Source organism: Zingiber officinale, chromosome 2B (assembly GCF_018446385.1).
Source record: "Zingiber officinale cultivar Zhangliang chromosome 2B, Zo_v1.1, whole genome shotgun sequence".
NCBI lineage: Eukaryota > Viridiplantae > Streptophyta > Magnoliopsida > Zingiberales > Zingiberaceae > Zingiber > Zingiber officinale.
The window spans coordinates 46,499,974-46,522,992 of NC_055989.1; the positions used below are offsets into that span (position 1 = coordinate 46,499,974).

General features: G+C 38.8%; 2 protein-coding genes across 2 annotated transcripts; one reads left to right on the top strand and one right to left on the bottom strand.

The window, feature by feature from the left end:
• The first annotated feature begins 20,854 nt into the window (after nt 1-20,854).
• LOC122048259 (LRR receptor kinase SERK2-like) lies at nt 20,855-21,442 on the top strand. The gene is made up of 2 exons (XM_042609852.1): nt 20,855-21,293; nt 21,336-21,442. Exons 1-2 carry the CDS (start codon nt 20,855-20,857, stop codon nt 21,440-21,442), a joined length of 546 nt encoding a protein of 181 aa, XP_042465786.1.
• Nucleotides 21,443-21,506: 64 nt separating this feature from the next.
• On the bottom strand, nt 21,507-22,611 carry LOC122048260 (endoglucanase 10-like). Its single transcript, XM_042609853.1, has 3 exons — nt 22,420-22,611; nt 21,749-22,343; nt 21,507-21,664 (listed from the first exon to the last, which is right to left on the bottom strand). Exons 1-3 carry the CDS (start codon nt 22,609-22,611, stop codon nt 21,522-21,524), a joined length of 930 nt encoding a protein of 309 aa, XP_042465787.1. The 3' UTR covers nt 21,507-21,521.
• Nucleotides 22,612-23,019: the final 408 nt, after the last annotated feature.

Sequence of the window (23,019 nt, forward strand, 5' to 3'; positions counted from 1 at the left end):
ATCCTAAATAAAACTTACATATTCATAACATTTTAATTAAATAGAGAACTAGCTATAAAATTAAATAGTTGACAACTGACTGAAAAACATATTACCAATCATCAATAAATAAGAACATAAATTCGAATGTAGGTAATAACTCATTGTATTGACCTAAAGGCTCCAATAGTGGCATACTCATCAATAAGACTCATTGTACATACTCATTATCCACTCAACAGTGGCATAATACCAGAGATTACTAAGACATAAAGGCAAGTAAAACAAATATATTTTAAATTCTGCATACCTTGTGCCCAAAGAAATGGCCAGCTGGATCGCATTTGTAGAGCTGGGGTCCCTTCTCCTTATCGATGTCCAAGATCATTGCAATTTCAATGAAACAACATAGTATGAGAGATACAGAGAGGCAATTTAAATCAAGAAGTAGGCTCCACCGACTTCCATTCTTCTAGGAATTTCATAATCTTAAAGATATCAACAAGAATCTAACCTATTCCAAGAGGCCTCAGATAGGCATGCTGGGTATCTATCTATGATTTATCTGCTACATTAGACACTCATGTCAGACAGAATATTAAGCTACTAAAAGAGAAGAAAAAAAAGTGTCTTCAGAATGCAAAGGCAGTTTCTATAAAATGCTTAATGAACATGCTATTTTGACTTATTACATACCAGAAGTTTAAATAGTTAGACTATGGTCAATCTAGCTCAAGTCACGAGATCAAATTTTGAATGGAAGGTCTCTTGAAATCTAAATCTAGTAGAAGTCAAAATGGACCAGCCATTGCATAACAAGAAAATAAGATCTTCAGAGCATACTTTGGTTGATGAAATATCAATGTCTTGATAGTAAATTCCACTATGGGGCAAGAATAGAAAGTCAATTTTCGTAATCTTGACAGTTGCATAAAAACTAACATGTAGTTCTCTATAGAAATTGAGCATTAACCTATGATAGAAAATATTTAAACAACATGCAAGAAATAGAGATAGCAATCATAATATCCTAACAGCAATATTTCAAAAACATCTTGAAGCTCCCATGCTCCTCAAGTAGAATTGTTGCAAGTACAACCTCTCATTTTTGACCAACCTTAGTCCATCAAAGTTCATGTTGGCACCATTAGTTATTGCAACAATACTTGCACATTTCAGCCCATAGTTCTTGCAGTAAGCTTCTGCACCAGCTAGAGAAAGAGCTCCAGCTGATTCTAGGATGCTCCTTTTATCCTCAAACATATCCTATAAGAGAATAAGTGTTTCAGTTGGTTAAAAATCCAGCTGGTTCTAGGATCACATAACTTTTAGGACTATGTATTAGCCATCAAACCAATGCTTAGAAATCAACTATGACTGTTAGTTACTTTGAATTCCTAGTAAAATACTACATACTTAGCTATGACATGCGAACAATAGCTACGCCCTCAAAAATCCTTAAATAGCCTGGTTACATGCATGGGATTCACACACTTATATCCAATACACTGATATTAAAGGATGAGACTTAATTTGTACAAAGGAATATAGGATCAAAAGCTTATCTTGTCTTTTTTCCCTTTTGCACAGGAAGAATTTTGCATAGAACACCCAACCATAACCCATTGGTAAAATATTGGGGTAGTTCCATATAATACAAATGTAAGATAATTACCTTAATAGATGCACAGATTGCATCATGACTGACAAGAACCACACCGTCAACAAATTCTTGGCATAGGCAAAATGTTTCTTCTCTAACTACCTTAATTGCTACACCATTAGAAAATCCACCAACTTGATCTAACATGATCCGCTGACCATGATATAAAGATAATGCCATTGCATTGGCATCAGAGGGCTCAACACCAATGATCTTCACCTGTAAAAGAACAGATAAATGTAATTACACTATAACTTCTAGGTAAAATTAATGTAACATGCTAGGTAAATGATACTAAAAAGCAAGCTGAAAATAAGCATATAACTCAACTCCAGCTATAGAACAGAATGATCTATAATATAATATTCTCAAAGAGATTATTGTACTATCCTATGAATTTATCCAAGTTCTATAACAAAATATAAATCAATCAACTAATAGTAAAATATTCTTTGCTATGTATTCAAGAGTGAGTAGTTAAGTATAATATCAGTTTATATTCCTTGCCAACCAAATATAAATGGATGGTCTAATGGTATAATGCTCAAACATTGAAGTCAAAGGCTGTACTTGAAATCAAAAGATATTATCAAATGCGCAAACCTCTGGACGAACTCATTTTATATAAGCATTACTATTAATCCACCACCTCCAATTGATACAAATATTGCATCAAGTGGACCTTCAATTTGGCGAATGATCTCTATTCCAATGGTTCCTCCAACATGCATAGCTAGATTTCATTAACATAATATTTTAGGACTACAGTTGCAAGGATATGTTGCTATTGTGATGTAGTATCAAAAATTGACAAATGCAATCACTGGAGTGATTTAATCAAGAGCATTTAATATATAATTTAACTCACAAATCCTTTTTTGATGATTTACCGTCGTTATTTCTAAGTATGGTGATTAAAATCATTGCCTGAATATGCCACCAAATTTAGAAAAAAAAGTCATGGAAGTTATAATTTCTAAAATGATAGAACCTTACCAATTTACACAAACCAATCTCAAAGAAAGAATTTATCATATTCATTTTAACAGACACATGGAACCCTAATTACCAACAAATTATTAAATTCTAATATTTAGCATCCTCACTGGCACCACCACAACCATCATAAGACATAAAAGATGAAATCCTAGTTACCAACCAATGTGTTAGATTCTAATGTTGCTGTGGCTATACGTAATCTTTAAATTGTTGACTTTTTCAACATCCCAATGACAAACATTTATCCAATGAAAAGAAAATCTTGTAGAGGGCCAAGCACACAACATTGAAAGAGGAATATTTTTAAAGATTAGTGTCGAAACTAGTGAGAAAAAATAAGTAGGTTTTAGAAAGAAAAAGATCAATAAAAAACTGCGATGAGAAGAGATCAACAAATTGGAAAGGATTAAAGGGAGAAAAAAAAGTGAAATCAAAGAAAAAGAAGGTACTGATGAATAAACGACCCAATCTAGTCGAAAGAAGAGTCTCCAACCAATGCAGATAAAAGCGAGAGGGAGGAAGGGAGGGATGGAAAGCAGAAGATGGCCAGAGGGGAAGTTGGATGGAAGTAGCCCAAGCTACCGCTTTGGGCGCCTGTCTTCCAACGCTCTATTTACTCAGTCACCTTCGCCCAATTCTCTCGACCTAGCGACACTCTCAGTTTTAAGATTTTAACCACTCAATGACGGTGGTGCTGTAGCAACATGCGAAGAGAGAGATGAAGAAGAGACGACAACCATGAGATTCTACATCTTCTCCATCCTCCTCTTCTATTTCTCTCTTTCCTATTTTATGGCAGAGCGATGAAGTGACTGTTGGATTTTTCGGACCGCGAAAATCGCTTTTCGCGTCGCGGAAACCCCGAATCACCCATGCCACCGGATCCGTGCAAAGGAAAAATTCGAAAATTTCGAGTACGAGTTAAAAAACTTCGATTTACACTAAATCTACAAAGGTTAAGATGTTTATACCCTTGATGCGTGCCCGACGTGAATCCCACTTGTCCAAAATGCCGGATCTCTAGAGTATCAAAATAGATACTCCTCTAGAAGTATCCACACAAACAACTCTAGATGGAGAAGACCAAAACCAAGGTGTGCTAGCACCTATGTGGTATTCGGCCAAGGAGGAGGAGAGGGGAGAGAGCAAAAACTTGAGGAAGAGGATGAAGTAAATGAGGCTTGAATGAAAAATTCATTTCATTCCCCTACAATAGTGGTCGGCCACATTCAAAAGAATGTAACTCCCATTTCCACATTAAGTGCAATTAATGTGGAGCCATTAAAGAGTTGTAACCTCCATGAGATGGCACCCATGATGATGTGTAGTAACATCATTGGTCCACATCAATGCCAACTCACCAATGAGGTGGCATAAAGTCAAGTCAAACTTGACTTTTAATCTTCCTCTCAAGTCAAGTCAAACTTAACCAAATCTCTTCCATGGTTGATCTAATCTAACCATTTGATTCAAGCCAACTTAATATAATGAATCTAATTCATTTAATTAAATTGATTCAATGAGTCATAATCTAAATTAGACTCATTGAACACATGAATCAACTTGAGTCGAACTCAAGTTAGCCCAATTAGGATTACTCTTAATCTAATTTGATTCATCAAATGAATCTAATCCTCTTGGTTCATCATATGAACCTAATCTCCATCTAATTGTCCTTAGTGTGTGACCCTATAGGTTCTTGTAACGTTGGCAATTCCCCTAAACCCATTTAGGAACATAAGTAATGAGCGGTATCTAACAACACATCATTACTACCCAATGTTACAAGAATGTTGAGATCCAACATCACCTTGTGACTACTAATTGTGACTCCTCACAATATATGACAAGTGTCCTTCTATCCTAGACATCTAGATTGGTCAATGTGAGGCATAGACCGTGTCATCCTCTGACCAATCTAAATCTTGAACTCCAAGTAGACTCACTAAATCAAATGAGCTCAATATCCTATATTGACTCATTTGGGCATGACCATGCACTTCGTGGTCTCACTCAATCAAGAATACCGATGTCTCTCCCGTCATATAGGAGGGATAGATCCCATCTACATCACTCACATCCCTCTGCATAATTTGTTATATACCCAGTAATCGCCTTTATAGTCCATCCAGTTACGGGTGACGTTTGACGAAACCAAAGTACATAACTCCTTATGTAGGGATCTATGGTGACTTCAGGTCCAAGGACTAGTAGTCATACTAATAGCCACATGAGAAAGTATATGACACTCATATAACGATCCATGATACTTTCTCATGGCGGGTCATTCAGTATACATTCTCTAATGTATACCCATGTGTCAACTTGATATCTCTATATCCATGACTTGTGAGATCAAGTCATCGAGTTGACCTACATGCTAGTCTTATTGCATTAATATTGTCCCTGAATGTTAATACTCGACTAGGAATGATTAAGAGTAGTGTTCCCTATATCATCTCACTATCGGTTCAACTAACCGATTGATATAGGTGAGAACCGTCTACTCAGGGACATTATTATACTTAATTTATTTGGCACCAATACAAGTAAGTATAATAACCAAAATCCAAATGCCTTTATCAATATAGAATATGATACAATAAGTCCAATATACAATCATCAAATGATTGGCTCTAGGGCTCTAGCTAACAATCTCCCACTAGCACTAGTGCCAATCAGTGTAGGCTCTAAGCCCAAATGACCTAGTGTGACCATCATGCTTCCTCTGTGCCAAAGCCTTGGTCAAGGGATCTGCGATGTTAGCCTCTGTAGGTACTCTGCAAATCTTCACATCTCCTCTCTCGATAATCTCTCGAATGAGATGGAAGCTCCGTAGTATGTGTTTGGTCCGCTGGTGTGAGCGAGGTTCCTTCGCCAGTGCTATAGCTCCATTGTTGTCACAATAGAGCTCAATGGGGTCAGCAATGCTAGGAACCACCCCAAGTTCAGTGATGAACTTGCGGATCCAAACTGCCTCCTTTGCTGCCTCTGTTGTAGAATCAGTGACTGTGTCCTGCTTCGAACTCTTCCAGCTCACAGCACCACCATTTATGAAAAACACGAACCCTGACTGCGATCGATAATCATCCTGGTCGGTCTGGAAGCTAGCATCACTGTAACCCTTTACAGCTAGCTCATCATCGCCTCCATATATCAAGAAATATTCTTTAGTCCTTCTTAAGTACTTAAGAATATTCTTGACCGCTATCCAGTGACTTTCACCTGGATCTGACTGGTATCTGCTCGTCATGCTCAAAGCATACGAGACATCAGGTCGAGTACATAGCATGGCGTACATGATAGATCCTATGGCTGAAGCATAAGGGATCTGATCCATGCGGTCTCTCTCCTCTCTAGAAGAGGGACCTTGAGTCTTCGAAAGACTCACGCCATGTGACATCGGCAGAAATCCCTTCTTGGAGTTCTGCATGGCAAACCGAAGGAGTACCTTGTCAATGTATGTACTCTGATTTAGGCCAAGCAATCTCTTAGATCTATCTCTATAGATCTGTATCCCTAGAATGCGGGATGCCTCACCTAAGTCCTTCATTGAGAAGCAACTCCCTAGCCAAGTCTTGACAGACTGAAGCAAAGGGATGTCCTTCCCAATGAGTAGTATGTCATCCACATACAATATGAGGAAGACAACTATATCCCCTACAACCTTCTTGAAGACACAAGGCTCATCTTCGTTCTTGATGAAACCAAACTATTTGATTGCATCATCGAAACGAAGATTCCAGCTCCGAGAAGCTTGCTTTAGTCCATAAATGGACCTATGCAGCTTGCATACTCTGCTAGTATGCTGTGGATCTACAAAACCCTCAGGTTGTGTCATGTACACATCCTCGAGTAGGTTTCCATTCAGAAACGTGGTTTTGACATCCATCTGCCATATCTCATAGTCATGGTAGGCTGCAATAGCAAGCATGATCCGAATGGACTTAAACATCGCTACTGGAGAAAAGGTTTCATCATAGTCAATACCATGAATCTGCTTGAAACCTTTAGCTACCAAGCGACCCTTATAAATAAGTCCATCCATGTCAGTCTTTCTCTTAAAGACCCACTTACACCCAATGAGTTTTACCCCTTCAGGTGGATCAACCAAAGTCCATACTTGGTTGGTGTACATGGATTCCATTTCGGATCTCATGGCTTCTAGCCATTTCTCGGAATCTGGTCTCATCACAGCTTCCTGATAGGTGGTAGGCTCATCCTCTATGAGCACAATGTCATCATGGTCAGACAAGAGAAATGAGTATCTCTCAGGCTGACGACGTACCCTATCAGACCTACGAAGAGGTATGTCTACTTGAACTGGTTGTTGTTCCTCAACTCCTTGTGGAACATCATCCACAACACTTTGTGGCTCCAGTTCAATTTCCATCGAGTCATCAGTGCTATTGTTCGCATCTTGAACTTCTTCAAGATCGAACGCGCTCCCACTAGTCTTTCTAGAAACAAAGTCCCTTTCTAGAAAGACCCCAGTCTTTGCCACAACTACCTTGTGCTGACTGGGAATGTAGAAGTAATATCCCTTAGTTTCCTTGGGATATCCAATAAAGTAGCACTTGTCGGATTTGAGTCCTAATTTGTCTGAGACTTGACGTCTAACGTAAGCCTCACAACCCCAAATCCTCATGAAAGACACCTGGGCATCTCTCCCAGTCCATATCCTATATGGTGTCTTTATCACGGCCTTGGATGGAACTCGGTTGAGTATAAAAGCTGCCGTGTCTAGAGCATAGCCCCATATGTATGTCGGAAGATCTGTGTGACTCATCATCGATCGTACCATATCTAATAGGGTACGATTCCTCCTTTCGGATACACCATTCCACTGTGATGTTCCAGGAGGAGTGAGTTGGGATAGAATCCCACACTCAGCTAGATAGTCACGGAACTCATGGCTAAGGTATTCTCCACCTCGATCGGATCGAAGTATCTTAATACTCTTGCCAAGCTGGTTCTGTACTTCATTCTTGAATTCTTTGAACTTTTCAAAGGATTCAGACTTATGTGTCATCAAGTACACATAACCATATCTACTGAAATCATCAGTAAATGTGATGAAGTACCTATAACCGCCTCTAGCAGCAACATTGAAAGGGCCACATACATCACTATGTATGAGTCCTAATAAATCAGTTGCTCTCTCGCTGTGCCCACTAAAGGGAGTCTTGGTCATCTTGCCTCGTAGGCATGACTCGCATATCTCATATGATTCAAAATCAAATGAGTCCAACAAACCATCCTTATGGAACTGGGATAAGCGCTTGTCATTTATATGACCTAAGAGACAGTGCCAAAGGTAGGTTTGGTTCATGTCATTTGACTTGAACCTCTTGGTATTTACGTTATATATAGGGCTCTCAAGGTCTAGAATATAGAGTCCATTTATCAGAGGTGCACTACAATAGAACATATCGTTTAAATAGACGGAACAACATTTGTTCTTTATAGTAAACGAGAAACCTTTCTTGTCCAAACAAGAAACTGATATAATGTTCTTAGTTAATGCAGGCACATAACAACAATCGACTAACTCTAGTACAAGCCCAGAGGGCAGAGATAGACAGTAAGTCCCTACAGCAACAGCAGCAACCCGTGCTCCATTGCCTACTCGTAGGTCCACCTCGCCCTTTGTCAATGCCCTGCTATTTCTCAGCGCCTGCACATCAGTACAAATGTGAGAAGCACATCCAGTATCTAATACCCATGATGTAGAAATAGATAGATTGACTTCTATAACATATATACCTGAAGTGGAAGTCTCACTTTGCTTCTTCTTAAGATCCTCCAATTATACCTTGCAGTTCCTCTTCCGGTCTGACCGCAGTGGAAGCAGGTAGCATCCTTGGCGACCCCTCCTTTAGGCTTCAGTGCCTTGCCTTTGCCCTTGACTTGGGACTTTCCCTTGCCTTTGGGCTTGCCCTTGCCCTTATGTTTCTGAACCATCAGAACAGTGTTGGGCTTAGCCTTCTTAAGGTTTAGCTCAGCAGTTCTTAACATGCTAAGCAGCTCGGGCAGTGGCTTGTCAATCTCGTTCATATTGTAGTTTAGAATGAATTGACTGTAGCTATCCGGCAAGGATTGCAAGATCAGGTCAGTGGCCAGCTCTTGGCCAAGTGGGAACCCCAACCTTTGTAGGTTCTCTATGTACCCAATCATTTTGAGTACATATGGGCCTACAGGAGCCCCGTCTGACATCTTGCACTGAAACAGTGCCCTTGAGATCTCAAATCTCTCATGCCTCGCTTGACCTTGATACAGTTGACGAAGATGTTCAACCATATCGTAAGCGCCCATTAACTCGTGTTGCTTCTGAAGCTCAGAGTTCATGGTCATGAGCATTAGACATGACACATCTAATGCGTCATCTTGATGCTTCTTATAAGCATCTTTGTCAGCTCGCGGGGCATTGGCAGGAGGAGCCTCCGGAATGGGCTGCTCCAGAACGTACAGTTTACGTTCCTGAGTGAGAACTATTCTCAGGTTCTTGTACCAGTCCAGGAAGTTTGCTCCGTTGAGCTTGTCCTTCTCAAGGACAGATCGCAGGGAGAAGGTGTTCGTATTCGACGTCATGGTAATCTACAACAGAAATAAAAGCAGAAATAAATATCATATTCTAAATCATTTAATTAGACCTTTAACTAAATGATGCTCCCACTGAATTCTATAATTTATGTGGGACAAGATCCACATCATACTAACCCTTGAGTTAGCTTTGGCTAATACGCCCAAGACTTAGTATGATCGGTAGGTAATGATTACCAATTACATCTCTATGCAACTCTTGTTTATAGGATAAAATCCACATTTATATTAAAACTCGAGTTAGCTTTGGCTAATACGCCCGAGAATTAATATAAACGTGATTTTGTCCTACCTTTCCAACTATTGGAAGAATGCCTATAGTTGTACTCGATCCAACCGAGTAAACTAGGAATACTCAATCTAATTGAGTTTGTATTCACCCATGCATTGATAGGCGGGACCAAGATTGTCCCTCCGTACCCTACCAAGATAGTATGTGTTGCTCTGCTTTGGCAGATTCAACAACAGCATGCGATCGAGGTAGTGGTAGGTATCACGGCATGGTAGACATTAGAGTTGATGTAATTTAGATCTAATCTAAACGTTGATGTGTATCAAATACATGATAGATCTAATCTATTTGATAGAGTGCATCTTGTACACGATGTAGATCTAATCTAATCGTAAGGGTGCATCTTGTGCACGATTTAGATCTAATCTAATCGTAAGACACTAATTAATTACTAAATTATGCATCACATACACAAAATCAATTAATTAAATAATTTTTTATGATTTAGTCATGGCCCTACTACGATCTTCTCAAGCCAATGAGAAGATCAGATGGTCAACCTAGGGTCAACAGCTTCTTAAGCGCTTTCCTTTTGACCACCTTGTGTTGCTCGTGCCCTCCTCGTAACTCCGTCTCGAGTGGACCTTCCACCGCTCCAATTTTGTACATTACAATTTTGAAACTCGAGTTACATTCGAGTCTAAATCTAATTTACAACAAGAATATATAAAAGAGAGACACGACGCGCAGGTCACGAATGATATACAGCACACGCAAACACAAATGACGGCACGCAGGCCGTATTATAAATTACAACACAAATTTCCAATATAATTGGGTCTATTGGGCCATGACTATCACAAAATCAATATATAATTCTAAATTATATATTTTTCATAATTTTCTGTAATTTTTTCATAATTTTACAATTTTATGGGTAAATTTTTTTCGGCGGTCCCGATTAGCGATTTCGGGCGCAATCGCGGAGCAAATCCCCTTGCGGGGTTAGGGAAAGTACCCCTACCGGCGATCTAACCATCGCGAGTTGCTCCTAAGCGATCCAATAGCGCCTAAGCCTGCTATCCCAAAACGTTTTGGGGTCGAAACTTCACCTTTTCGTGAAAAACTTCTCGGTAGTCGAAGCCTACAAGTGTCTAAACACTTGTGCTTCGTTACTATGAGAAAATAACCCATTAAAACTATAAAAACATCAATTTACAGAAAGTTTATAGATTTATATTTTTCATAAAAATATGAAACGAAACTTGTACTCGTTTTGCACGTGGCTCTGATACCACTATTGGGTTTTTCGGGCCGCGAAAACCGCTTTTCGCGTCGCGGAAACCCCGAATCACCCATGCCACCGGATCCGTGTAAAGGAAAAATTCGAAAATTTCGAGTACGAGTTAAAAAACTTCGATTTACACTAAATCTACAAAGGTTAAGATGTTTATACCCTTGATGCGTGCCCGACGTGAATCCCGCTCGTCCAAAATGCCGGATCTCTAGAGTATCAAAATAGATACTCCTCTAGAAGTATCCACACAAACAACACTAGATGGAGAAGACCAAAACCAAGGTGTGCTAGCACCTATGTGGTATTCGGCCAAGGAGGAGGAGAGGGGAGGGAGCAAAAACTTGAGGAAGAGGATGAAGTGAATGAGGCTTGAATGAAAAATTCATTTCATTCCCCTACAATAGTGGCCGGCCACATTCAAAAGAATGTAACTCCCATTTCCACATTAAGTGCAATTAATGTGGAGCCATTAAAGAGTTGTAACCTCCATGAGATGGCACCCATGATGATGTGTAGTAACATCATTGGTCCACATCAATGCCAACTCACCAATGAGGTGGCATAAAGTCAAGTCAAACTTGACTTTTAATCTTCCTCTCAAGTCAAGTCAAACTTAACCAAATCTCTTCCATGGTTGATCTAATCTAACCATTTGATTCAAGCCAACTTAATATAATGAATCTAATTCATTTAATTAAATTTATTCAATGAGTCATAATCTAAATTAGACTCATTGAACACATGAATCAACTTGAGTCGAACTCAAGTTAGCCCAATTAGGATTACTCTTAATCTAATTTGATTCATCAAATGAATCTAATCCTCTTGGTTCATCATATGAACCTAATCTCCATCTAATTGTCCTTAGTGTGTGACCCTATAGGTTCTTGTAACATTGGCAATGCCCCTAACCCATTTAGGAACATAAGTAATGAGCGGTATCTAGCAACACATCATTACTACCCAATGTTACAAGAATGTTGAGATCCGACATCACCTTGTGACTCCTCACAATATATGACAAGTGTCCTTCTATCCTAGCACTACAAGAAAAATCCTCATAGACATCGGTGGAACAACAACGGTTTTAAGCAAAAACCGATGTCTTTGAGTATTTTACATCGGTTTTTCCAAAAACCGATGTCTATGAGTACAGATTTTCGCTCATAGACATCGGGTTTTTAGGCGATGTCTATGAGCACTTTTTTTTTCGTTAATAGACATCGATTTTAACAGCAGTTTTTAAAATTCAATGTCTACGAATCAAAATTCTGGAGGACTTTCTTAGCGCGTTTTCTTTTGAGCTTCTCCTTGCCCATCATAAATAGAAACCCTAATCCTCAGCGCCGATCCCGCTCCTCAGGCTGAGGAGCTTTCTTTTGCCTCCCGCTCCTCAGGCGCCGATTCCAGCTCCCCCCTCCAATTGCACTCCTCCCCAGCCCCCGGTGTCGTCCCGCAAATCGAGTCCCTCCCGCTCTTCCGCGATGTGCCCGTACTCGAGCGCCAGGCGCTCTTTCTCCGCAAACTCTGGATCTGCTCTGTGCTCTTCGATTTCTCTGACACGCTCAAGTTGGCCCGCGAGAAGGAGGTGAAGCGGCAGACGCTGTCAGAGCTCGTCGACTTCGTGCAATCCGGCTCCGCTCGGCTCAACGAGCAGGTACAAGAAGAGCTCGTCCGTACTGTGGACGTCAATATCTTCTGCAGTCTTCCTCTGGCTTCCCATGAAAACACCGGCGTCGAGCCCACCGACCCGGAGGAGGAGGACCCCTACAGGTGGGTGCGCCGAGACGAGTGCTTATTTTTTTTTTTCATTTTGATTGCTGGGGGAAGCGCGACGGGGCCCTCATCCTCCCCGTGAACGATTGCATCAGCATCACCCTCGATCCCGACCACCTCTCTGCCACTACCACCGTCGCCGTTAGCCCCACCTTCGATCGCGATTGGATGTGGCTTAATGGCCAGGTAAACTCCCCCCACTTAAATCTTGGTATGCAACTCTTAGTCTAAGTGAGCTGATGATTTTGATGGGATTAAATCTAGTAACTTTTTTCTGATTTTGTAGGAGATTTCTATTTCCGGGGACAGGTTCCAGAATTGTTTGAGGGAAATCAGGAAGCTCGCGAGAGATGTGGAGGATGTGGACAAAGGCGTCCTGATCAGGAAGGAAGATTGGCAGAAACTGCATGTCCACATTGCTTCTTATAATAACTTCCCCACTGCTGTAGGGTTGGCTTCTTCAGCTGCTGGCTTTGCTTGCCTTGGTTAGAACTTGTCTTCCCTGTAGTGTATGATTATTGCTTCGAAAATGGCTCTAATGAAATGTATTTCTGATAGTTTTCACCCTGGCAAAGCTAATGAACGTAGACCAGGATCACGGAAAGCTTTCATCTATAGCGAGGTTTGTGTTCCTACAATGAATTTACAATTGTCAATGATCTCATTTACCTGTGGTGCTCATAGTGTAAATGTTTGTTCATTGGCCTCCACTGTAGATTTATTCTACTGCTATCTTGTGTAAAAGAATCCAGGGCTTAGTAATATGGTGAAATGGCAATTACAGTAGACATGTAATACATGGTGCAAATTTGTGTGGCATTGTTGTGTAGGCAGGGATCAGGTAGCGCGTGTCGTAGTCTGTATGGTGGTTTTGTTAAATGGGCGATGGGTGATGTAAGTTAAAAATGATAAGTCATGAAGTTTCAATTGATGGTATGTTCAAATTTTATCAGTTGATGACTTGATAGTGCTATTTTTCAGGATGCTAGAGGAAGTGATAGCATTGCAGTTCCCCTTGCGCCAGAATCTCATTGGAATGATCTTGTTATTATCATTGCTGTGGTATGTTGTCATTAAATATCCTGACTTGGTGTTTCTATTAGAGTTCATGGAGATTTAGTCTATGATTTGGAATTTTTAGGATTTCCCAACGATGCAATCTTGCTTATAAGATGTACAAGTCATCTTATTAGAATTTGCTAACTTTTTTAGTTTAAGCACTTGAGCCAAATTCACATTATGTAGCCAAATGTTACACGCATTTTGTGATACACACACACACATAGATATATATCAATTTTCCTGATAAACTATACAGAATCATTTGAAAAGTAGTTATGTCCTGCCATCAAACTTAATTGTAACTAGAAATAGAATTAAGTATCAAACTTAGATCTTGTCGTGTCATAGAATGAAATTATAATGATTAATGTATAATTTGAGTTGAGTTGTTTATCATGATTGTGATGGTTATAGATTGATCTTACTTGTATGTCTCGCAGTTCTTTATAATTTGATCCTCTTGCTTTCTTATTTACTGAAGTTCTTTCAGACATGTAGTTGAATCTAGTATCAAGATTTCTTCAAGGGTTAGTGTCAAAATTCTATTGTCTTTAAGATGCACAAACTGCTTATTCCTTACCCTGAATGGCCTTTTGGTTAACTGGTGGACTTGGGTGAATGATTTTGCTTTGTTTGCTTGGGTTTGAGGGTTAAGTAAGGTTTCTCACTTGATTAATTTTTTTTATTAAGTTAAAGACACAAGATGGATTAGATTTGTCAATTTATGCAGGCAGTTAGGAAATGATCAACAAGGCTTAACTAGGTTAGTCTCTATTAGCATATGTAATCTACTTTAACCTTGAAGGATGGATGGATCTTTTAGGAGATGGTCTCTACCAAGATTATTATTAAGGTGAAACAGTGTCAGATTCAGTAAGGGTGGAGCTTTCTCTAAATGTATGAGCACTAAACCCAATTGAGATCAGGGCACTAGTATCTGAAGATCCATGACCCAACTTAGCTTTTAGATGAACCTCATTCTGAAGACCTGAATTGGTTTAGGCTCTCTGATACTATGATCTAACCATGTTGCCTCACAACTCTTAGGTAAGGTCTCAATTCTAACAACATTAAGTTTGTTTGCATTCACATAAACTTAATTGGAATTTTCAGTTAAAAACATTTGCAACTAGAAATAGTGGGATTTTACAGTTTGTTAGTTTAGTTGTAGTTGTTTGGTCATACTTTAACATGTGACTGCTTTTTACAGTCCAAGGCTGAAGGAGCATATGGAGTATTGCATAAATCATCCAGAGGAAATGAGCAGACTTTCAAAGCTGAAAGCTCATATAACTGAGGTTAAAGGAATAATGATGGACAATATAGAAAAGGTATGCTGTTGCTGGCCCCGTTACTAACAACTTAGCAAGTTGTAATAGCACTCTGTAAACATAAGTTTACTGCTTTAAAATGTGGTGGTTTTATGGATTTAATGCTGAGTATTTAAGCATTACCATATGATGTGACTGATGCCAACATATGTTGCTTAATCATTTTCTGTTCTTTCAGGTGTTTTATTATACAGTAATTCCATGTTGTGCAAACAAAGATCTTGATTTTTTCGATCGCATGATTATGACATGTAGTTTGAATTATTGTACTCATCATATCTGGGAGAATATTGAACACGCATGAGAACTATATGAATATGAACAAGCTAGATAGTGGATATTATTAGATTGCATAGTTGGGCGGTAAGCCTTATTTCTTGTGGGTCAATATCTGATTCTGGACATGGGCGGTAAGCCTTCTTTCTTGTTGAAAATAATTATTATTAGGTTCAGATGATATCAAATTAAGGAAAATAGTAAAAAATTAAATTGTGGACACATGCCAAGTAATAAACACTAATCAGGTTGGACAATAGTAAGGAATCAAATTATTAATTCGTGTCAAAGTGCATGTGTACCTAGCTGATCTTTTTGGACATAATTGTGGCACGGGTGGTGGCTATGATCTTCAATATGTTCAATGTGTTCATAAACACTAGACTATTTATAATACAGATCATTATTTGATTGTCACTTGTCCACATCATCTTAGAGTTGTGTATGATTGCTCTATGCATCATCTTGTTTTTTTTTCATGTTACCAAGTTTTCGCTTAGGAAAGTACCCATTATATATAGCTTTCACTCTAACTAAGCGACAATTGATCTCTATATGATTTTCCTCTTGTAGAAAAGAGATGGAGGTTGTTTATGGTAACTCTCTTGACATTATATAGCTTTGTTGGTCCTTTAGGAGCACATCTGAACTCGATCACTTTCTGCTTAACCTAGAGAAGCTTACATGCAGTATGTATTAATAGTGTTCTTTGCCTTTGCATTCAATCTGACTATAGTATCTCTTTTTGCTCGTTTATCAAATTAGATTGCCTCCCAAAAGGATGCAAGGGTGAGATGTAAGCCTGCTATTCATAGGAGAACCTGCCCATAATTTGAACGTTACATTGATTTCCAAACAAGATTTTTTTTATTAGAGCACTCTTTAGATACACACAATTCTTTTCCTTCAAATCATCATGACTTGAAGCCTTAAAGAATTGATGTCCCTGCTCTTGAAGAGTATAGTGTGAGGTAGTTCAATTTTCAGCTAGTCTTTTGCACCTTTCTATCAATCAATGGCTCCTTCTGTCTGTACATTAATTTGACATTTGAATCTGTAAGGATATCAATTGGCTTAACTTCCAATATCTCAGTTCCTTGAGCACATCAGATACATATTTTTGCAGGGAGAGGTAAATGTCTTCCTACCTATATGCTAAGAAAATATCTCAACCTGGGTTGGAAGTATAGATGAAAATAGGCTTTTAGCCTCGTGATCAATCATCACTAGTTTGATGATAGCTTACACAACAATAAGGTGAATACCCTTTTCCAGCAAGAGAGATAAGATAAAATAGTGAATGATCGAAGACATTTCTGATCATTTTAAGCTGAAGGAGAGCAAAGCTAAATTTATCAAATCATGCTCTAAAAGATTGCTTTAGACATCCATAAATTATTTCAATTTGTATATCACACTGCTCTCCTTTTAAGTATCAATTAGAAAGGGACTTTCTTTGGTTTAGATATTTTGCATTCCAAATTTAGTTTGTTGGTAGTTCTCATTGCAAAACCAAACTGAAAAGCTTTCAAAATGCTTGATTTGAAGTGTTAGACGGATAGAGATTAGAAAAACTAGACTGGCCTCGTTAGAGCTAGAGCAGATATTTGGAAAAAAATAAATAAATCAAAATTGCATCTTTACCATTTCCGCTCTCATTGCATTACAAGTGCAATAGGAAACCAGGTTAATCTTTTAGCATGCCCACTATCTTATAAAAAAATTTAAAAATGCAATAGGAACTTAGGTTATGATTAACTTCGTTGCAATAATTTCTGGTTTGGATTATATTAAGTTTCCAGGAATGATAGATCTATCACTATATGATGTGGTTGAGATAATTGATGAATGTTTATCTTTTTAAGCATTCCAATTAGTCATCTTGTTACCTGGTGCTCTTATTGCATTTTCAACTATGATTTTTGGTCTTGGTTTACTAATATATTATTTATGTGTTTTTACAGTTTACAAATCTCAAGCACTCCAGAGTTGAAATTGATGAAGTGCGGTTCGAGTGGGTTGAATGCATGCTAGATTACGTTTGAGTAGGAAAGGTATTTGATTTTTGAAAACTTTGGATGATGCATGCATTTGCATGGAATGTAAATTGTGTATATTGTCCCATGTCAATTTCTTTCTGATGGTGATATTCTAGGACTTCTGCAGCATGTATAATTCTTCTATTTTTGTTCTTTGCTGTAGTTAAGTAGACCAAATGATACTTTTGTTTGACAGATTAGAATAGTGGATGTTTTAACTCAGAAAACTAGGCATTTGATGGTGAAAAGTGGTGAGATTAGGGAAATGAAAGGTGCAAGAAGAATGGAGCAGTATAGCAAGTTGAACAGATTCTGATTCTCATAATTTAATGTAGCCTCAGCTTGATTTTTGACTCATGATGTTCTACCTTGATGTGTTGTTAAAAGAATGTTCTACCGTGATTCTGATATCTATTAGCTTTTGATGTAAAAAGAATGTTTGTGTATTTTATGGATACTGTTGTAAGAAGAATATTTATGTAATTTGTGAATGTTTGTATATTTTATGGATACTGTTGAATGAAGAATATTTGTGTAATTTATGAATATTTGTGTATTTTTTTGGTTGTTGTCAGTTTTTCACTGTTTCAGAAATCAAATTGGTGCTGTTAAAAAATACTGATATTATATCGGTTTTCCACCGCTGTAAAATCGGTGTCATTAACTAATATTACATCGGTTGTATACCGCTACCAAAATTGGTGTTATTAACATATAATATTACATCGGTTTTACATCGTTGATGTAACGGTGTCGTTAAGTGATACTACACCGGTTAATAACCGATTCGAACACCGGTGTCGTTAAGTGATACTACACCGGTTTTAACCTGATGTCTAAAATGACAGACCTTTTACATCGCCTTCATAGACATCGGTCGAAAATGTAATAGACACCGGTGGAAAACCGATGTCTATGAGGATTTTTGTTGTAGTGTAGACATCTAGATTGGTCAATGTGAGGCATAGACCGTGTCATCCTCTGACCAATCTAAATCTTGAACTCCAAGTAGACTCACTAAATCAAATGAGCTCAATATCCTATATTGACTCATTTGGGCATGGCTATGCACTTCGTGGTCTCACTCTATCAAGAATACCGATGTCTCTCCCGTCATATAGGAGGGATAGATCCCATCTACATCACTCACATCCCTCTGCATAATTTGTTATATACCCAGTAATCACCTTTATAGTCCACCCAGTTACGGGTGACGTTTGACGAAACCAAAGTACATACACTACAACAAAATCGCTCATAGACATCGGTTTTCCACCGGTGTCTATTTGATTTTCGACCGATGTCTATGAAGCCGATGTTAAAAGTCTGCCATTTTAGACATCGGGTTAAAACCGGTGTAGTATCACTTAACGACATCGGTTTTCGAATCGGTTATTAACCGGTGTAGTATCACTTAACGACACCGTTTCATACACGGTGTAAAACCGATGTAATATTGTATGTTAATAACACCAGTTTTGGCAGCGGTAAATGACCGATGTAATATTACTTTATAACACCGGTTTTACATCGGTGGAAAATCGATGTAATATGTATTTTTTTTAACAGCACAGATTTGATTTTAAAACTGACAATAACAAAAAAAAAATACACAAATATTCACAAATTGTACAAATATTCTTCATTCAATAATATCCATAAAATACACAAATATTCACAAATTATATAAATAATCTTCTTACAACAATATCCATAAAATAGCCAAACATTCTTTTTACATCAAAAGCTAGCTAATAGATATCAAAATCAAGGTAGAACATTCTTTTAACACATCAAGGTAGAACCGCACTTCAAATGTAATCTAGCATGCATTCAGCCCACTCGAACTGCATTTCATCAATTTCAACTCTGGAGTACTTGAGATTTGTAAACTGTAAAAACACATAAATCCACCCTATGTCAAATAACTAAAACAAATGTGTACATGTATCAAATAAAAAATATAAGATCACAAGTGCTTGTCATAAACATGCTTACCAGTGTGTTGAAACCTATTCTGTGAATGGTGGCTTCGAATGAACTTCACGAGCAAGGCCAAAATTTGCTATCTTCACAAAGTCCTTGGTTACCAATAAGTTCTCTGCAAAGGTCATAATCTAGTTTAATAGAATGCTAACTTCACCAGAATAATTATAGGTGCATAAATCACATTTAACAAAATAAATGCTAATCCTAGATAACACCGTTGTAGGAATAGATCTGTTAAGAGCACACAAATGAATCTTTATAGGGATAAAAGCATAGTCTCTGTGCATAAAGGCAAGCATTCCATCAAATTTAAAACTATAATCCAATCAATATAAAACTATAATCCAATCAAATTTACAGGCTATCGCTTCTGCATAATTTCCCTATTGTAATACAAGAGAACTATCAATTTCCAACTAGGGGCAAAGACAACAAAGAAGATGATAGACAAATTATATGACTTTCTTCTATTAAATGAGGCAATATGCAGTAACTCTCAAACTAGCAATGAAAAAGGCAGATATAGTACTCTACCTGTTGCTTGTATATAATAGCCAAGTTGTTGAAGGGCACAGATATCCCTGTTGTAACTGCTAAAATTGCCTTATAGAATGATGCAACAACACTCATCATATTACTGCATGAAGAGAAGTTTCATTAAGGAACAAAAATAAACTATCCGCACAGTTGTCATCAAACATTTCTAAAGCTTACCAATCCATGTATATATATGTTGCCAAGGCTTGACAATGCTTGTGGATGGTTAGGTTGTAAAGCAAAGCATGACTTGGGAAAAATTATTAAAATGAAGTTATTAACAAGGAAAAAAACAACTTGTTATTATCTCCCTGATTTCAGGATCATATGATTCCAGTTTCAGAACTAAAATTCTTTCAAATCCGTAACATTCTGAACGGTTGGGTTTTTTCTGCAGTTGGGCCCTGTACTTCAAAAGACGGTAGAATCTTTTCGTCTCCTCCCTCCTACGGAAAATTATGTTCCCCCATTTAAGGACCCTTGGAGGTTTTGGTGACGACTACAATGTTTTGGTATGAAACCTTCCAACGTGTCTACAGATGACCTTCATTGTATTTTTTGTATATACCTTGCTTGGTGTTTGGATTTGTTTATGCAAGGAATGAGCACTGCATCATCTACTGGGGATCTTTAACCATGCTTTATTTTTGAAGCAACTACATCAGCACACTGGGTTACATTAGTTTGCTTTTTGTTCTAGCATCTAAAGCAAAAGAAAGTACATAAAGGATAGAGGATAAGGAATAACCATGACAAGAAATCAGGAAAATATATAATAACAGTAGTCCTTCAAAGACAATGAAAATAAAGTAACTAACTTAAATCTGAAGGTGATGCGTAAGTTCAAAAATCTTAATAAAATAAATTATAAGTCGACATAAAAGGATATAGCTTTATAAGTAATTTAGAAATTATAGACAGTTTTAATTTAGAAACCTACTACAACACTATGTTAAAGGTTTATGCAGAAAATAAGCTGTTGGCCTCAATAGCACTGATCCAACTGCTAAGTGCTCATATCAAACTGCTTCTCCACTCATTAGCCTTGAGTACTCCAACCGCTGGGATCCAATGACCGATGAGAGGAGCAGTATCGGGTCATCTCAAGAGGCTCCTCAGATCTATAGGTTTAACTTGGAGGAGATAGAATGTGCTACTCAGTACTTTTCGGAGGTGAATTTACTTAGCAAGAAAAGCAGCTTTGCGGCAACATACAAGGGGATACTACACGATGGAACGGAGGTTGCAGTGAAGAGGATCAACAAGACTAGTTGCAAGTCAGAGGAAGCTGAGTTTCTCATGGGTTTGAAGGCATTGACATTGCTAAGGCATGAGAACCTAGTTGGATTAAGGGGCTTCTGTTATTCAAGAGCAAGAGGAGAGTGTTTCCTCATTTATGATTTTGTTGCAAATGGGAGTTTGTCGGAATATCTAGATGTCAAATGCGATGAGATTCACAAGGTCCTTGATTGGTCTGTAAGAGTTTGTATCATCAAAGGCATTGCTAAAGGTATTCTACTTGACCTATATGACTATTTATTTTCCTTCTCAGATAGCTATCATAATGAATATACTACTGTAACAACAACAGCAACAAACATTGATCATTTAAGATGGAATTTCATCTTGTCATTTACCTACATTTGCACTTTGCCTTGAGGAATCCTAATTTGTTTGATTCTTACATAGGTATGGAATATCTCCACAGCGACAAACCTAGCAAGCCCTCCTTGCTCCATCAAAACATGTCATCGACAAAAGTCCTCATTGACCGCCATTTCAACCCCCTACTCTCCAGTTCTGCCCTGCACAAACTATTAGCAGACGATGCCATTTTCTCCTCTCTCAAAACATGTCCATGGTTTAGTTGGATCAAGCCACCTGCATGGTTTCAGTTTCAGATATATATGATCAGATTTTGAACAACAAGATCTAGCGGGACACTTAGATTTAGGGCCATCAAACCTTTGGTTCGATTAAATGACTTGAAAAATGGCAAGTATGAGCACATAATGTTGCCCGTCTGGTTGTGGAATGTGCTCAGAATTTCTTCGTAGGGATAACCAGGACTCAAGAACAGTCTGAGTCTGCTGAGAAGAACCTGAGATCCAGTGAGCTTGTTGTCCCAGCTGAAGACTCCATAATCCGGTCCTCCCCAGAAGGCACCGGCATGCTTGGCCAGGGCTGGAGCAGTGGCGAGCTGGAGGTAGGAGGAATTTCCAGTTGCAAAGTAGAGCCATGAGCCGCCCCACAGAAACTCATCCCAGTAACCGGTGGAGTTGTAGAAGATGGCGGGATCAGTGCCTCCAGGGCTGTATCTGCCCCTCTGTAGCCTTCCGTACTGGAACAGAGTCTTGGCGCCATGGACGAGCTTGTCGGAGTAGGTCTTGCTGTCCTTAAACACGATCGAAGCAGCAGCCAACGACGCCGCCATTTTGCTGGCGAGGTCGGAGCAGCTGTGGCACTCGTACACCGGCCGAGTGTAGTCGATGTCCTCCGGCCTCATCCAGCAGTAGTGGTCGTTAGCATCTGGCCCCTTCGACGTGTCTCCTTCGCCGACCTGTTAATTTTTTACTCGAGCATCAAATCTAGATCTGAATTTAGAGCGACGGAGATAATTTTAAGGATTTAATTACCTGTGCGACGATGCTGTCGATGGTGTCGGCAGAGGAGTTGAAGGTCTTGAGGAGGTAGTCGGTGCCCCACTTGATGATGCCCTTGACGTGTTCGAGCTCGCCGGCGGCCTCGTACTTGGCAGCACTCGGGAGAAAGTCGGGGGAAAAGAAAAGGCTTCGGCGCTTTATAGAGAGGTTAACCCCAAACCCCATCCTCAACCTTTAGCAATCAGACGATTAAGAAGGGGAAGAGATTCAAGAAGGGGAAGAGGGAGATGAGGCTGAGAGAGATGGTTGGAGGTTTAGGTTTAGGCTGAGAGAGATGGTCGGAGGTTTAGGTTTAGGTTTAGGCTGAGAGAGATGGTCGGATGGTCGGATGGTCGGAGGTTTAGGTTTCGGTTTAGGTTATCGCGAGAGAGATGGTCGTGCGGAGGAAGGGGCGGGATAAAGATTTAGGTTTGGAGGGAAAACACTTAGGTAGATTTTGGCTTGTGGGGAAAATTAAAATATTTTATTTTGGTTCATTAACATCGGATTTTAAAAACCGATGTTAAAATCGATGTCTATTAACGAAAAAAAGGGCGCTCATAGACATCGCCTAAAAAACCGATGTCTATGAGC

Coding starts and splice junctions, on each gene's coding strand:
- LOC122048260 (XM_042609853.1), bottom strand. CDS start 22,611: ATGGGGTTTGGGGTTAACCTCTCTATAAAGCGCCGAAGCCTTTTCTTT. Junction 22,344..22,419: donor TCGACAGCATCGTCGCACAG/GTAATTAAATCC, acceptor AAAAATTAACAG/GTCGGCGAAGGAGACACGTC. Junction 21,665..21,748: donor GTCATTTAATCGAACCAAAG/GTTTGATGGCCC, acceptor GAAACCATGCAG/GTGGCTTGATCCAACTAAAC.
- LOC122048259 (XM_042609852.1), top strand. CDS start 20,855: ATGACCGATGAGAGGAGCAGTATCGGGTCATCTCAAGAGGCTCCTCAG. Junction 21,294..21,335: donor CATCAAAGGCATTGCTAAAG/GTATTCTACTTG, acceptor TTTCCTTCTCAG/ATAGCTATCATAATGAATAT.